General features: G+C 41.8%; 1 protein-coding gene across 2 annotated transcripts in view; it reads left to right on the top strand.

Annotated features, from left to right (window-relative positions):
• The first annotated feature begins 1349 nt into the window (after nucleotides 1-1349).
• Nucleotides 1350-15400, top strand: part of galnt2 (UDP-N-acetyl-alpha-D-galactosamine:polypeptide N-acetylgalactosaminyltransferase 2) — a 33437-nt gene continuing 19386 nt past the window's right edge. For both annotated transcript variants that reach the window (XM_084475728.1, XM_084475727.1), the window contains exon 1: nucleotides 1350-1564. In XM_084475728.1, the coding sequence (XP_084331854.1) occupies nucleotides 1469-1564 (96 nt within the window). In that variant the 5' untranslated portion in view covers nucleotides 1350-1468. The remainder of the gene's footprint in view (nucleotides 1565-15400) is intronic.

Raw genomic sequence — 15400 nt, 5'->3', positions numbered from 1 at the left:
TATTCCATGCGTCGTCACTATGGTGGTAGTAACACCCATGTAACCCCCAGTACACCTCCACCCTGCCCTTAAAATAACTGCAAGCTTGAGGTTTCCTGTTTAGCCATATTCTTCAGGAGAGTACAATACAAACACACTTTATTTAACACATTATGATGCATGAATCTAAGACACAAGGATATACAATAATAAATAGTATAATTCTATTTAACATTACAACAGATATTGCTTACTGAGGTGCACTGTATGTGTCCTGTTGACTTTCACATGTAGGCCTATTTTAGGTTAGACACAACATAAAAAAAAACTTACTACTACTGCACTTAGTCCACTTTTTATTACATTCATTAGAAACACATGCGTTTCTAGGTCTGCTGCCATATTTATTCAATGTGTCAGAATTGTTTGAAGTTGTGTTTTCAAGTACAAATTAATTTCCATCATCTTCTTCAATAGTGCCTCTGGCTGTAGGTCAGAAGATTGTTATGATCTGCAGGACAGAGAAGCTAATTATGCAGGCTCTAGCCAGAGAGATTTCATTAATACACAGGATCAGATGTTGTAATCCCTTGTGCCAAAATCCAAGGAAAACACATATTCAGAAGCCCCTGCCCAAACCAACCTTATAAGCACGCTGGCCACTAAGCTACCAACCAAAGGTGAAAAACACGAGACAAATGGCCCAACTAACAGCAGTAAATACAGCAGTATGTAGTATGCAGCATTTCATTGGGGTTATCAAGTGGGCACCCTGATTCACTGTTTCACCGATGTTGGCAAGGAATGCAAATGTGCTTCTTCTTTTAACCTACATTGATTATTATTATGTGGGAATTATCTTGTTGACCATGCCAGGGTAAGTTATCACACTCAGTAGCAGTAGTCTTAACACAAATAAAGAAATAAAGAAAACGAATTAAGTTAACAAATTACATGAAATAGGCTTAATGGGAAAATTACAGTATATTTGGTTTTGGCAGTATATTGGTGTCTGCATGCAATGTTAACCTTAATTAATTTAGACCCGGACTTCTAGCTTTAAAAAAATAACTGAAAGCATCCACATAGGTTGAACATCCAATATCCATTACTGCCGAATCACTCGAATCAATATTTCAACAACCGTTTCCCTATGCCTCTCCGCAAGCGTCGTCCCAACCCCCCACACCACGTAGTCTGGCTCGGCACGGCACAGCAAGCCACTGAACTCGGCTGCCAGATCTGGCCCTCCTCCGTGGCTGCCTGAGCCGCTGCGTGATTGGATTAGAGCGGAGTAGCCTTTCCCCTCTAACCCCAGTGATGTTGGCTGGCTGCTTCCTGCTCTCTTCGCTTGTGCTGACCGACCGACGAAGCCTTCCGAAGCCGCACGGCAAAGCGTCCTGAACAGCCAGCCAGGACGAACCGTTGCTAACAGCGAAACCCGAAACCCGCACATCTTGACACTCAAGATTAAAAAAAACAGTCCGCGATGAGGAGGAAATCGAGAATACTGTTGTGTTTTGCGGTGCTATGGGTTTTGGGAATAGCCTATTACTTCTACTCGGGGACAACGTTGAGTCGAAAGGTAGGATTGCCTTTGCTCGCCTGCTTTTTCTGAATGCATTAAACATCACAACCTGTAAGCCAGAATCCCACTGATGTATGGACGTTTTCCTGCCTCTGGCAAATATGGTGAATTATATTCTGTATTTGCCTACAAAGATTGGAGGCATGCGTGTGGGCCTTTTTTTTTTTTTAATTATCAGTGGCTAAGCATTGATTTTTCTTTTTGTCGAAATCGAATGTGGGCAAGGGCAGTAGAGTAGCGGTGCTGGGCTAGTTTACACTCCCCGATCCCCCGCTGTTCCGACAGCCTTTCTGTGACGTAAAAGTGCTTTTAAGCATTCAAGCTTTTTTAAACATGTAAGTGACGTCTGACGTGCCTCTTCACACAAACGCCTTTTTAATCCCCCAAACACACTTGATAAGATGGCCAAACCACTGACTATTAACCGGCTTGTCTGGAACACCGGGCCGGGGGCTTTGGACTGTGGAGCACGTCATCATAAGCCACTGCAAGCAACAGTAATGGCAGTGAGGAAGTATGCATTTTTATAGAGATAATGTCACGGGGTCGGAGATGTGACATCTACACGGGGTTTTACTATTGTTTGATTGTTATTAATCGTTAAGTTGGAAGACTTTCCAACGTTTTTAGCTCTTCACTAAGACGTCTTTAAAATGCTTCTTGCAATCAAGTTGGCGACTACCTACTCTCACATGGACACACTGTACTTTATGTATAAATAAGTTCAAAACGGGACTATACGTCCCTACGCTTTATAAAACACTTGACAATTTAAACAAGTCTTTGCAAATGGGTTTGCTATTGTTATTCTATATTTTGTAATGATTTTATTCAGAATCCAGACTTTGCCATGTATGATTACTCAAATGTATAAATTGTCGTGCAGAAATAATAAAGTACACACAAACCGAGGTGTGTTGTTTACATAATGACATATTCCTGATACAGATACCTTCTTAAATATTGCTGGACTATTGAACCCAGGGTGGGTGTCTGTGTGTGTCTATATGTCTCTGGGTTTGCACAGGATATTAGTTATCCCGACCTTCTAGGTGTGTGTGTGTGTATATGTCTGTGTGTGCATGTTTTTAATCGCCGTGTACATATACCACCTGCCTGTTATCTACTTCACTGTTTGCTTTGCTTCAGTCAACCAAAGCTGTTCTTTTGCTTTTCCATTAACTTGATAAGTGTGTGTGTGTGAGATAATAAAACTAATACATTTCACCCTTTAGTACAACGTTTCATGACTCATAGTGGACTTGCTTGTTAAAAATTGTATTAAAAAATATATGATTAATAAGTTGACCCTAAAGTTGGATACAATTCCCACCATTGTTTTAAATGGTCGTCAATAATGGAGATGGAGATTGAGGTGTTTGTGCCCGTTCTACGTCTAGGAGCATTGCATCTGGTAAACAACCGGTCATTTCACCCCACTCTATTCACTATCACTGATAGTGATAGCTGATGGTGTGTGAGGTATTTAATAAATTCTCTGCACTGTTTATGTTTATGGGCTGAACGGAAATGCATTTCCTACCAGGGGACTATAAACTAGAAGTTATCTTGTCACACATAGGCTCTGAGCGCCAAGTTGCCTGAAGTAATTACATTTTTGGCTGACAAATGCCCTGTTTGACAGTAAGCAATATAGCCGTTCATGATAAAATCTTTGTGAGCTTTGCTTAAGTGTGGTGGTGGCATATTGAAACGTTACCGAATGGCTTTGAAAAGATAAATAATCGTTTTTGTATTTTCTGTCATTGAATTACAAACCTACTTTGTGTGTCAAATTACTATCAAATGGAGCAATATGTTCATACTGGAGGTAGGCAGCCAGGGCCACGCCACCAATGATTGATTTCTCTAACTTAAAAAATAGATTGCCCTAATGAAGTGCAACAGTTGGATGATGAAGTGTCTTAAGGGCAGAGGCCCAAATGGTTCACTGTGATTCACCTCTGCGACAAAGCTCCTTTTTCAAATTTGTTGTCTGTTGGATAACCTCTCTTGCTTGAGTTATTTTCTTGCTAATCATCAGTGTGATGACAGACAGATGGATGAGGGGAGGGGGCGGGTCCTGACCCCCCTTGGGAAAAAACTAAGCGACACTGATTTTATTATCTACCCCCATTACAAGTCACGTTAGGAACAATGCTTGTAATCATCATTAAATTCCATGAAATGCTGTAATCAGTGTTGCAAAGCAGCACCCTTCTATCTCTTTCTCTCCGTTGCCCTCTATACCTTTCTCTGAAATGCATGGTCACATACCCAGCCACACTCCTGCAGGGTTTCTCATTGACCTAACCGAGTCCTAGACAGAATTAATGTGTCTATCTAGTCATTGACATTACAGCCCGAGGAATAGGCGGAAGATAGAATGATGCTAATGCTGGCGTTGATTTAGAAAGTGCAGAGGGCTTCACATCGAGGTGACGCTTTCTGTAGCCCCAAGCCTGATTCCTGACCTGTCTTTGCTTGTCCAGAGCTGTGGCTTCATCAGTAGACCCATCTCTGTATTTCAATGTGTCTTGGTATACCATTGCCATTTTCTTAAAAACCCATAGGGCGCCCCACTAATCACTGCACTACATTCAAATACATTTATACAAGGCAAAGTGTGTGTGTGTGTGTGTGTGTGTGTGTGTGTGTGTGTGTGTGTGTGTGTGTGTGTGTGTGTGTGTGTGTGTGTGTGTGTGTGTGTGTGTGTGTGTGTGTGTGTGTGTGTGTGTGTGTGTGTGTGTGTGTGCCCTGTGGTGAGGTGACTCCTGTAATCACCAGATTACAGGAGACCACACGCACACCACTAACAAGTGTGTGCATATATTTAGGCTACATACTATTCTCCTACACACTGAGACCTGGCTCAAGCTGCTAGTCACTATTTAGTAACTGCTGTCACTGCCAAACTCGATTTCCTGGCCTGGGTGACTCAGGCATCTTGTTCCAAAACAGATGTTCAGTCTTCTGTATGAGTTCAAGATAAGTGTTATTCTTTTTCATGAGAGATGGAGTGAGCAAGATCTGTGCTGTGATATCTTCATCGGTTTGGGCCGTGAGCCATGGCTATGAGATTTCTAACTAGTTTAATTACACTTGCCAGGTCCCTTCTGGCCCTGTCGCTGGAGTTGTACTCCTATAATACATGAGGTTCCAGATATTTCCCCTGTTTTGTACATAAAAATGTCTTGTAGCAATATATCATACTTTCAAATCTATCTGACCAATCCAAAAATCAAGGAGGTTTGAAAAAGGATATGACTTTCCTGATCAACCACGCAATATTTTAAATTTAATTGTATTTATTCCCTCCCGTGTTCTGGAGTTTATTGGCATGGGAACCAGTCGATTTATGATAGATCATGTTTTCTTTGCTCTTGCATATGCATCTGGCCCTCCTCCCGTTCAGATAGATTTCCAGCAGACATGGCCCCGGTTCAGCCAATCACAACCATTTATCTCATATGGGGCGGGTTTGATATGATGACAGAGGAGCGTCCTACAGGAGTGCGGATGAGGCATTTTCATAAACAACCAATATGCACATTTCGTTGCTTTGATTGGCTATAGGTCAATACAATTGTGTCCAAAGATAACATGTTAATACACATCTTCTAATTGTCTGGCAATGTCAGGCTTGGAGTTTGCTAGAGTGATTCTCATCACAACATTCCCATGCGCACGCTGGAGTTGGTCTTTGTCACTGTGTATACGGACTGTTAAATAAAGGAGGGGAATTTGAGGTGGTAAGAGAAACAAAAGGAGGAACAAGGAAACTGCACACTGGGAATGTAGATTTGCATGTATGTTACGGCCCATGTGTGAAGGAATCATGAAAGACCCATTTTTATCACACTCCCAACAAGTGTGAATCGTGATATTGAATCTTGTTCTCAAAGGGTTTGCTGGATTTTCCAGTCGTCAAACCATTTTCTTCGGTAATGAAACGTTATCAGTGTTCTTAAGTGCATTGTATCTGTGTTCTACTTAATGTGAAATACAGTATATTCTTTTTATTGATCTATTCCTATCTAATGATCAACAGAACTACTGTTTATTTTTTTCTTCATTTTCAAAATTAGTTTTTCCTTTGCTCTCTTCCTCACAGGCTGATTTAATTTCCCCTCTTTATTAGTTGTCCTAATCTCCAGCTATTGATGTTTTAACAGGCTTATCAAAAACTCCTATGAATTATTTCATGGCTTTTTTTTTAAATTCTGAAAGCCTTGTGCCTACTAACTGGGAGGGGCTCAAACATGACTGTGACTTTGATTTAACTATTCCGGTGTATAAAGCATTCTGGAAACGGTTGATTCTTACCGCTTCAGAAGCAATAATCTAAAGTTGGCTTAGTTGCTTTTACAATTGAAAAAGGATTTAGATGAAGACCGCTTTCATTCAACACAACTTAATTTGTTAGGTTTGTTATTGCAGCTATGCGGTCTAATCCGTTTTTTTTTGTAGATTTTTATACTACATTAATTAATTAATTATCCTCCCATTTACATATTTCCATTTTTACATATTTCCCAAGCATATAGTGTCCAGATGAGCAAAATAACTTGAGCTTCATTCATCAACACTGTAATACATTCTTAGTAAATGGGAGGGATATAAATGCTGGATTGCTGGTTTTCTCTCTGCGATGGTCTGAGAAGGAGCAGAACATCCCCTACACTCAGGGTGGATCTATATTTAGTTTAGATACATTTCACTGTGGAAAACGGACTCCCATGCAACACAAAAAAACCCTCTCATCACAGAAGTGGCTGGCCCACGGCCCACGTGTTATATTTAGACACTTGGCATCTCATCCTTCTGATCCATTTCTATTAAACAACTTATCTTTTTATATTTTATTACTTTTTTTGTATCGTATGTGTTTCTATTTTTAAACTTGAAATTTAACGATGAGACTTCGCCAGCTGAGCATCCTCTTGGAAACGGACACGTATACACTTTGTAACTGACAGAGATTGGTCTTGTTTGGACAGAAAGACAAATGGAATGAAGGTCTGAATTCCTGACCCCTCTAGGCTAGCTTACGGAGATGTTTGCTATTTCCTTGGCTGCCTTCTGGAAAAAGTGCATAAGAAAATATTAGCTCCACTTCTTTATTATTAACTTAATAATATGAATATAATAATGAGCTTACATTAGTGGACATACAATACTATGTTGTGTAAAGCTTAACTGTAACAGCAAATGTTTTACATTTTTTATTCATTTTATCATTGGTTTGGTTCCCAGACTGGCAATTGTTTTTTGTGAATAAGGACTTTAATTGGTTTAGGTCTAAGTGTTGGTTAAGGCACACAGACAGGCCTATCTATGATAGGCTGTGGAAAATGCTGGCTAAGGGCTATCATGTATTGGCCTGAGGACAACCACTAGGCACATTTAGAGGGTGTTCTGACCTAATCATTCTGCTGACTGTTTGAATAACCTTGCTGCAACATTGTTATAGCAAGTCTTGGTTACTATAAATATACTAGGACTCCATTGTGTGGATAATGGGTTTGGGGATAATGATGGTGGATGGACAGTAAGTCCACATAATGGTTCCCCCCCCCCCCCCCAAACTATCTTCTCAATTTGGGAGGAGCCTAGAAATATAATAAACCATACAAAATGGACCTTTGCCACACAATTCACATAATGACATAATTCAAGAAGATGACGGGGCCATTGTACGTAATTCTGTCATTGTTGCATTTAAGCTGTCAACGGGCCATTAGGAGGACACCCTACATCAAATCTTGAATGATTTCTTTATATTATCCTGTGACACAGTGTTCATTGTGACAATGGTTTGAGCTCTGCATCTTCTCCCCAGCTGGCTTAAACGTCAATGTTCCCACTTTCCATGTACTTGTTCTGTCTATCCCCCCTTTTCTCTTTATTCTAGCCCTCTCCTTCTACGACTCGCACCATCATCCGGTGCTCTCACTCTGAGCTAGCACTGGCTTCCCCCCACCCGCTCAGCTCAGCCTCTCTACTGAAGTCGATGAGAAATGTAGTCTGGTCTCTTGCCACCCTTTCAAGTAATTTGCTTCAAGGGGGAACCCGGTGAAAACGGTACTGTTCATCACCTGGGACACTCGCAAACTAGCACAAGCTTATTTTCTTGTCTTTGCTGTAGTTTTGTTGTACTGCGTTTACTTTCCATGACCGAAGTGGGTTGATTTGGCTTTTCCTCAAGGCTTGGCCCAGGCTGAAGCACATGTGATTACTTCAGATCCTGTCAGGATGTGTCTTGAAATAGCTGGCTGCCGGCCACCTTGTTTAGCTGACGATTGTTTTGTAGCGGTTCTCCTCCTCCTGTGCAGTGTTTGTGCTGTCTTAACATCATGTTAAAGGCATGGATAGAGCGTTGGCCAGCCAAACAGATGGCTGAGGGCTCTGTCCTTCACTGGGGAGTGAGCTGAAGAGCCCATGGTAGTGCCTGTACTGTCATACGGAGACTCGTTAAAGCCCTTTGATCGTCCGAGAGATCCCATGGCTTCTCCTTAACCCTCAGGCTCCCTGACCTTTCACCCCCCTCTCTTCACTATTTGATGTTCTGTGTGTCATATATTTTTATTGTGGTACATTCATCACACACACACACACACACACACACACACACACACACACACACACACACACACACACACACACACACACACACACACACACACACACACACACACACACACACACGCGCACATGCACAAGGGCACACACACAGAGTGAGTTTATACTTGTCCAAGCTAATCTATAAATGATTGAGGCTTAAACGGCGGTTTAGAGTTTGCTATTGGAGATCAGAGGCTCCACTTTCGCACAAATAAATAACTTGTCCTATTGCGTGTTTACCCTCGGTGGAGCTAACTCCCCCTACAGCTGTTGGCCGCTGTGTGAGTAAAGAATTTGGTGTTTGATCGCTGTGCCCAAGTATGTATTTGACTGTAAATTATCAGGTAACTTTCGGTATAAAAAATGATATTGAAAATAAACCAAACTAATGACTTTGTGGTTTAGAATGGCATTTGTGGTGACTACTTTTGTCACTGAATGCAACAAAACATAGTATTTTGGATTGCACACTTTGATTTTGAGTTTATGTAGATATAGCCAATGAAGTTTTGGCATAGATGGGAACTTTGCACAGGGAGAAACAGTCTGGACAAAATGCTGTGAATATGAAAATGTACAGAGATGTCCAAATCAAGCAACCCCAAATCTGTTTTGTTATAAGTACACCAATCACCAGAGGGGGACTTTGAGACGAAAGACCTCATACAAGAAAGTGTACCCGTGTATATTTTTTTTTAATGAATGAGCTATCCCTCCTTGGCATGAAGCAAAATGTCTCCTTTTACTTGCCAAGTTAAACAACATGCTTTAATATGTATGTTTTACTATGTAATCAGACATAATGAACACTTGTACGAGGAGTCGATCTCCAACATGGATGTTTTTAAATGCATGCTTCTCAGTGGACGTTTTCCATGTTTTGCAGACCAAAATGGGGGCCAGCTGCATGTAACTGTATCAGTGAAACCTTGTCTTGTCTCGAACCACAGTGATAATGCTTGGGTGGGGCCTTGTAGACCGGTCCGCTGCTAGACAGACAGTATAGAACTAGAATAGACCCGGCCTCTCAGAATAGGCTACAACCCGTATGGAACACAAGAAAGTGGAAAAGTGGTGGTTTAGCTTTCACGAATGCTGCGTCGTTTCAAGCTAGTTGACACCGGTCATCAAGCTCAATCCACATCAGGGCTCTGTGAAGGCCCCACCCCTTCAGGCGAGCCACCCGCCGATAATGAGTCCGCTGACTCAGACAGGGAGAGGGGTGGAGGGCTGAATTCGGCTGTGATGGTCATGTGGTGGGTGGGGTCTTAAGACACCCTTGTAGAGTCGTGAGTGCAAAGATTATTTCCAAATCTTTTTCATATTATTGGGCCAGACTGTGGTAGTGTGGGGGGGGGCAGGGGGGGGACAGAAACTGAAATCAATCATCCGAACTTCCTCATAACGGTTCACTCAGACATCTGGATTAAAATGTTGACGTTAATAATAAACAAATTTTTCTTCCTTGTAAATTTAAGTGGCTCAACCGTCTGCTTTACTTTTCAGCAGAGCAACAAGTCCTGTGGTCTAAACAGAAACGCAGCCTTGAAACTGTTCTCTGAACCTTTTGTCTCAGTAGAAATGATGGGGGCCGTTCATGAGGTGTCGATAAATCCAGCAGCTATTACCGCGCAGACCTCAATCACGTCAATAGTGAGTTGACGTGTTTTAAAGTCGACCCTGGCTATCTTGAACCATAGAAGTTGGTGGCAACAATGGGTCATTATACTTTCATTAATGTGCTTTATTACTTTTTTGATCACGCTGGACTTGCGCAGCGGGCCACTGCCGTGATTGCTGAGACGTGAGTGATGGTGAGGGAGTGTGGATCTCCCCATGCTATCAAGATTAATGAGGGAGATGGGTATCTGCTCTGGGAGGCTTGGCAGCCAATCTCGTGGATGCAGTGGGATCTTCATAAATGCTTCGGCGGCTCGCTCGGATTTATAACTTTGGTCTAGCCGTACTTTACTTTTTAATGGATTGGTTGTTCCTTCTGATAGCTGTGCTTAAACTTTGCCGAAATCTTTGCTTATGCAGTGCTCCGTTTTTCAGATAACCAAATTAATGGGGAGTAGGTTTGAGGAGTTTAGCGCTGGTACACAAAGAACAGCATCTCCGACTCAACGTTCATTCATCCCTCATTACGCAGGCATGTGACGTGCATATAGCTCACATAGTTTCCAGCAGTCTATGTATAATTTGGTGTTTACTCATTTTTGGATCCTCATAAATCTCCATTATTTTCACAATGTATAGATACTAGGCGACTTACCCAACCAGTCGAAATTGGTTTAGTCACCATCCCTTTTCCCCTACTTTGCATATAAATTGCTTGTGATGTTTGTTAATTGTCACCCATTAAAAATAAATCTGTGATTTGATTCACATTAAGAAAAGTCAGTAAGAAACACTACCAACTGGAATAACATTTATTTTGTAGGGAATATAAAAGTAGACATCAGAAATTCAAAATGAGTTGGCATATAAAAGCCTCATACGTCTGATTTGCATCATTTACACTATAATTAAAGGTCCACACAAAATATGTATCTGTAGTTCAATTCAGCCGCAGGTATGTTATGTATTTTTTAACAACTCCTGTTCTGTCACAGGTGACACGCCACGACACATTTAACCACTGCTCTGCTCCCAGTGGTATCTAATCTACACATGCCTGAAGTTTGGCGTGACACGCACACACACGCACGTGCACACGCACACGCGCGCACTCTCCTTGGTTTTCTCCTTGTATGGAAAATAAAATATTTATATGTTGCATAATTTGTTGGACTTTCACACTAGACGTTGGTTGGATGAGGTCATGCTATGGCACTGGGTACTGCAGTAGCAGCTATCCTTTTACTAACACTGAGCTCATTGTACATGAAATCGCTTCTGCTGATTTCCTACATGTGAGTTTTGATTTATTTTTTTCATCTCCGAACAACCTTTACACCATGTGTGCGCGCGTGCGTGCGAGCAAGAGAGCGATGCATACACCGTCATCTGGAAATCAAACTCTCTGCTCTCATGTTTATTTTGTTACTGGCCTGCACTTCAAACCTGCAACTAAAAGGAGGGTGAATAATCGCTGTTGTTGGCATGTAGGGACAGAACCCTTACTGTTTTGGGGGAGGGAGGCATCAAAGGCAGAGGGGAGAGCGGGTGAGGAGCCAGGGAGGAAGCCTCTGATGAAAGAGCTTTGATAACTGGAGTGAGGATTTGAACATCCTGATTCCCAGGCAGGGCAGTCTTTTTGCCACCTCCTCACCCCTCGTTTTTACCCCCTTTTTGCTTCTTCGGTCCCTTCACTCCTCCTCCTCCTCCTTTTGCACCTCCTCTCCCACCCAGAAGTGACCTACTTTCTCTCTCTCTCTCTCTGCTGACACATAATGATGATTCAGCACTTCTTTTTTCAGTCTATCCTCTGGTCTGTCTCTGCCCCTCTGTTTCTCTACCTCCTCTCCTTCCACCTCTTCTCCTGCTGGTGTCTGCTGTCCATCTCTCTTTCATCATTGATCCCCTGTCTATCACACACACACACACACACACACACACACACACACACACACACACACACACACACACACACACACACACACACACACACACACACACACACACACACACACACCTCCACCTCCTGCCTGGTAGGAGTTTATAGGGCCCTGGGTCTCTCTCTTAAAGTTATCACCCTGCTCGCCATTTTTTGTTTGTGAGGCTTGTCAGTTTTAAAAGGCAGGCATTACACGGCGGTGCCTCTCTCCCTCTCTTTACTGCCTACTCTTCTTCCTCCCATCCTGTCCTCCTCCTCCCCCCTCGCTCCTTCACACAGTGTTTGCCTCTTTTGAGTCAAGGACCTTTTTCACGATCTGCAGTGTATGGAGACCTTGATGCTCCTGCATTATCCTCAAGTCACACCAGTAGTGGTTCATTGGGTTCCTGGTCGGGGTACATTTCTGCTCTTACTATTCAGACTGCCAAGTGAATACAAAGACTCTTAACTAACATTTTAATGGTATGTGATTGTGCTGGTATACCAGTCGATGACCCCAGATTACATTTGTCAAGTACACACGTTTTTCTCAGTGGAAAATATTGTATTCCTCAGCTGTTTACCTAGATCTCCTTGGAAAGCATCTTGGCCATTCTCCTAATCAAAACCGTGAGACTAGCTGGTGTGTGTGTATGCACACAAATAAAGTGCAGATGGAAATCTCTCCTCTTTCTCACGCAGCAAAACTGTCACATTTGTTGTAGCCAAACCATGACACATAAAAACTTCCAACTATCCCAGTCTGTTAAAAAACATGTAATTAAACAAGCTAATGAGGATGCCGCTGAGACCACACCGGTGAGCATACATATTGTCGGTACCAGGAGAGTTTGAGTGTGAATATTATTTTTTTCTTGCATGGCCGTGAGAATATAAACAGAATGTTTACATTTTACACATAGCTTTAGGTGAGGGAGGGCCAACAAGCAGCTGATGCATGTGTGAGGTCACACCCACATCAACACAGTACACGCCTACATCACAACGCTTCTACAATGTTAAAATGTGCTCGCTCAATTTCAGACGGGAATATTAATATTCTAAAGTACATTTTTTCTTAGTCTTAAGAATACTTAATTTACACGGATGACGAAATTATTTGCAACCCTGTCCAAATCATACAGAACGAATTCAGCAATGTTTGAGTTTGCTTTGCGAGAGAGTACAAACACCGACGGGATGGGCTGTGTGTGCAGTGCACTGTATGATGATGATTCATCAACCTGTCATTTCTACCTCTATCAAAATTTGAACAAATGTAAATCTTTCATTTGTTCAAATTTTGAAAGAAACGATGAAAGAAATGTCTTGTCGTAATAGTTTAATTTTAATTATAAGGTGGCCAATGCGCATTCACGATAGAATGAGTAATTTAACTTTTCAACACATTTAACAATTTCATAAACTGTGATATTGAAGTTTGTTAAGTTACCTTTGTCTTGTTTGTTTCCTTCAAAGGTCACTGATGTTAAAAAAAGACTCTTCTAGAGAATAGATTCTTGATGCTTCTTTGAAGAGAGGGATTCAAATTTAGATGGATTTTAATAACTTTTTCTCTTCTGTTTGGATTTTGTTGAAGTTGAACCCTTCTGCTCTGCCATTGCCCACAGCAACAGCAACACCATAGCATTGAATGTCCACGCAACTGATCTGGCAAACTATGCGACTACTTGACACAGATCTGCATTAAATTCACAAGGGGACCCCACTAATGGGAAAGGCTTACTCAAACAGGCTGGAGGATCTTTTTGCACCATAACTGATACAGTGGCAATGGAATCCACCTTCTTACACATCAAAAACCAGCACACTTTTTTGTGTGTGGCAATTGTACTGTGTTGTATGGCTGGGCAATTAATCTAGTTTTGATTGTGATATTGATTTTAGGGTGAAACGATCACCAAACTAATATAATCGAGTTGAAACGATTTTTTTATTTTTTATAGAAAACAGCTGGATACATATCTGGACATTATTTTCTATTTGACCATTTTGTATATATTTTTAAGGGGAAATTACTAGGGATGCACAGAAATTTCGGCCACCGGAAATTTTCAGCCGAAAATGGCCCAAAAGCGCATTTTCGGCTTTTGGCCGAAACACTTTTATCACCGAAACAACATGGCCGAAACAGGAAATTGTGATGACGCAAACAAAAACCGCGGCCAGCACACGCTTGTCTGGATAAGCGCCTCTGCGCCAATATAATATATAGTGAAACATTGTGAAACAAATGACACCTCTAGCTAAATGTAGTAATCTAGAGAACCAGCTACAACCTTGTTTTCATCCAAACGAGCCATCTTTAGCGACGGCTCGCTATGAGACAGCTTCTATGAGCTGTCGGCTATCAGCCGCGAGTTTAGGGACCGTCCGCAAAGTGCCGACAGCTTCTATGAGCTGTCGGCTATCATCCGCGAGCTTAGGGACCGTCTGCAAAGTGCAAAACGGAAAACGGTGTTGTTGTTTTTTCAGTGCTAAATAAATATTTTTATACTTTTAATAATTGTAATTGATTTATTCTTTGAATTGCAATGCCTTGATTTTAGTGAGGTTAGTACACAGTCATCGCTATAAATGCAATGGTAGGACTAGGCCTACTAATAATTGGCATAATAATTTATTCCGGTTTTCGGTTTTCGGCCTTGGTTTCCTCATTTTCGGTTTTCGGTTTCGGCCAAGAATTTTCATTTCGGTGCATCCCTAGAAATTACAAAGTTCTCATTTACAAAGTGTTTTTGTTTTTTTTGAAACTCAAAAATAATCGTTTGAATAATCGATATTTCAATATTGACCAAAATAATCGTGACTATGGTTTTTTTCCATAATCGAGCAGCCCTACTGTGTTGTCTGTAATCCATGAATGACAGGACATTTGGTTATTTTGGTTATCACAACGCGTGGCTTAGTCTTCACAGCCAGTGTCGGGGCTGCCTAATGGGGAGGCTGTTCTCGTTGTGGTTCAGAGCATGTTAATACTCCTGCCAAGGCTCTTGGTCCCTGGTCGCTGTCACTGCACGGTGGCCTTCCAATGGACCTCAAGATGGGTTCTCTCAACCTCTCCCCGAAGCCTAGCCTGTGTGTCTAGCAGTTTTGCTTATTGCTCAACTCTTGACTGCTGGCTTTGGTAGTCTCCTGTCAGATGTTAGACGTGATCCGATAACATTAGAATGCTTGTTAGCTCTTGGACGCATTAGACTTGGACGCATACTGCTAAACTCAAATATGGTACAAAAGTACGTTCATCACAGTTTATAAACCCTCAGTGCTCATGTTACTCTTAATGGCAGTGAGGCGTGTTTGTGTGTGGGTGTTTTAATTTGAGTTTTATATATTGGGGCCTAAAAGTTGCTTAATTTAGTTTGAGACAAACTAATTTTATCATGTTCCCCTGTGAATCAGACTCTTGAGTGTCCTGCCGTATAATTTCTCGTCTACTGTCTGCCGACCGGTGTACTGCGTATTATGCATGCTCTAGAATTTTGATAAACATGAATCATATTAAAGAACTTTCACATGACCGACTGACGAAGCAGCCGTCCGTGTGACGAGAGAAGACGGGTAGAGAGAGAGGGTGAATGGAGGGCGAGCAGAGGTTGTCAACAGAACGGCAGAGCACGCATGAAGGAACATGAAAAGAGGTGATGTTT

This window comes from Micromesistius poutassou, assembly GCF_964030765.1.
Source record: "Micromesistius poutassou genome assembly, chromosome: 12".
Classification (NCBI taxonomy): domain Eukaryota; kingdom Metazoa; phylum Chordata; class Actinopteri; order Gadiformes; family Gadidae; genus Micromesistius; species Micromesistius poutassou.
Note: the sequence above shows the minus strand (reverse complement) of the source record. Positions and strands in the feature narration are given on the sequence as shown.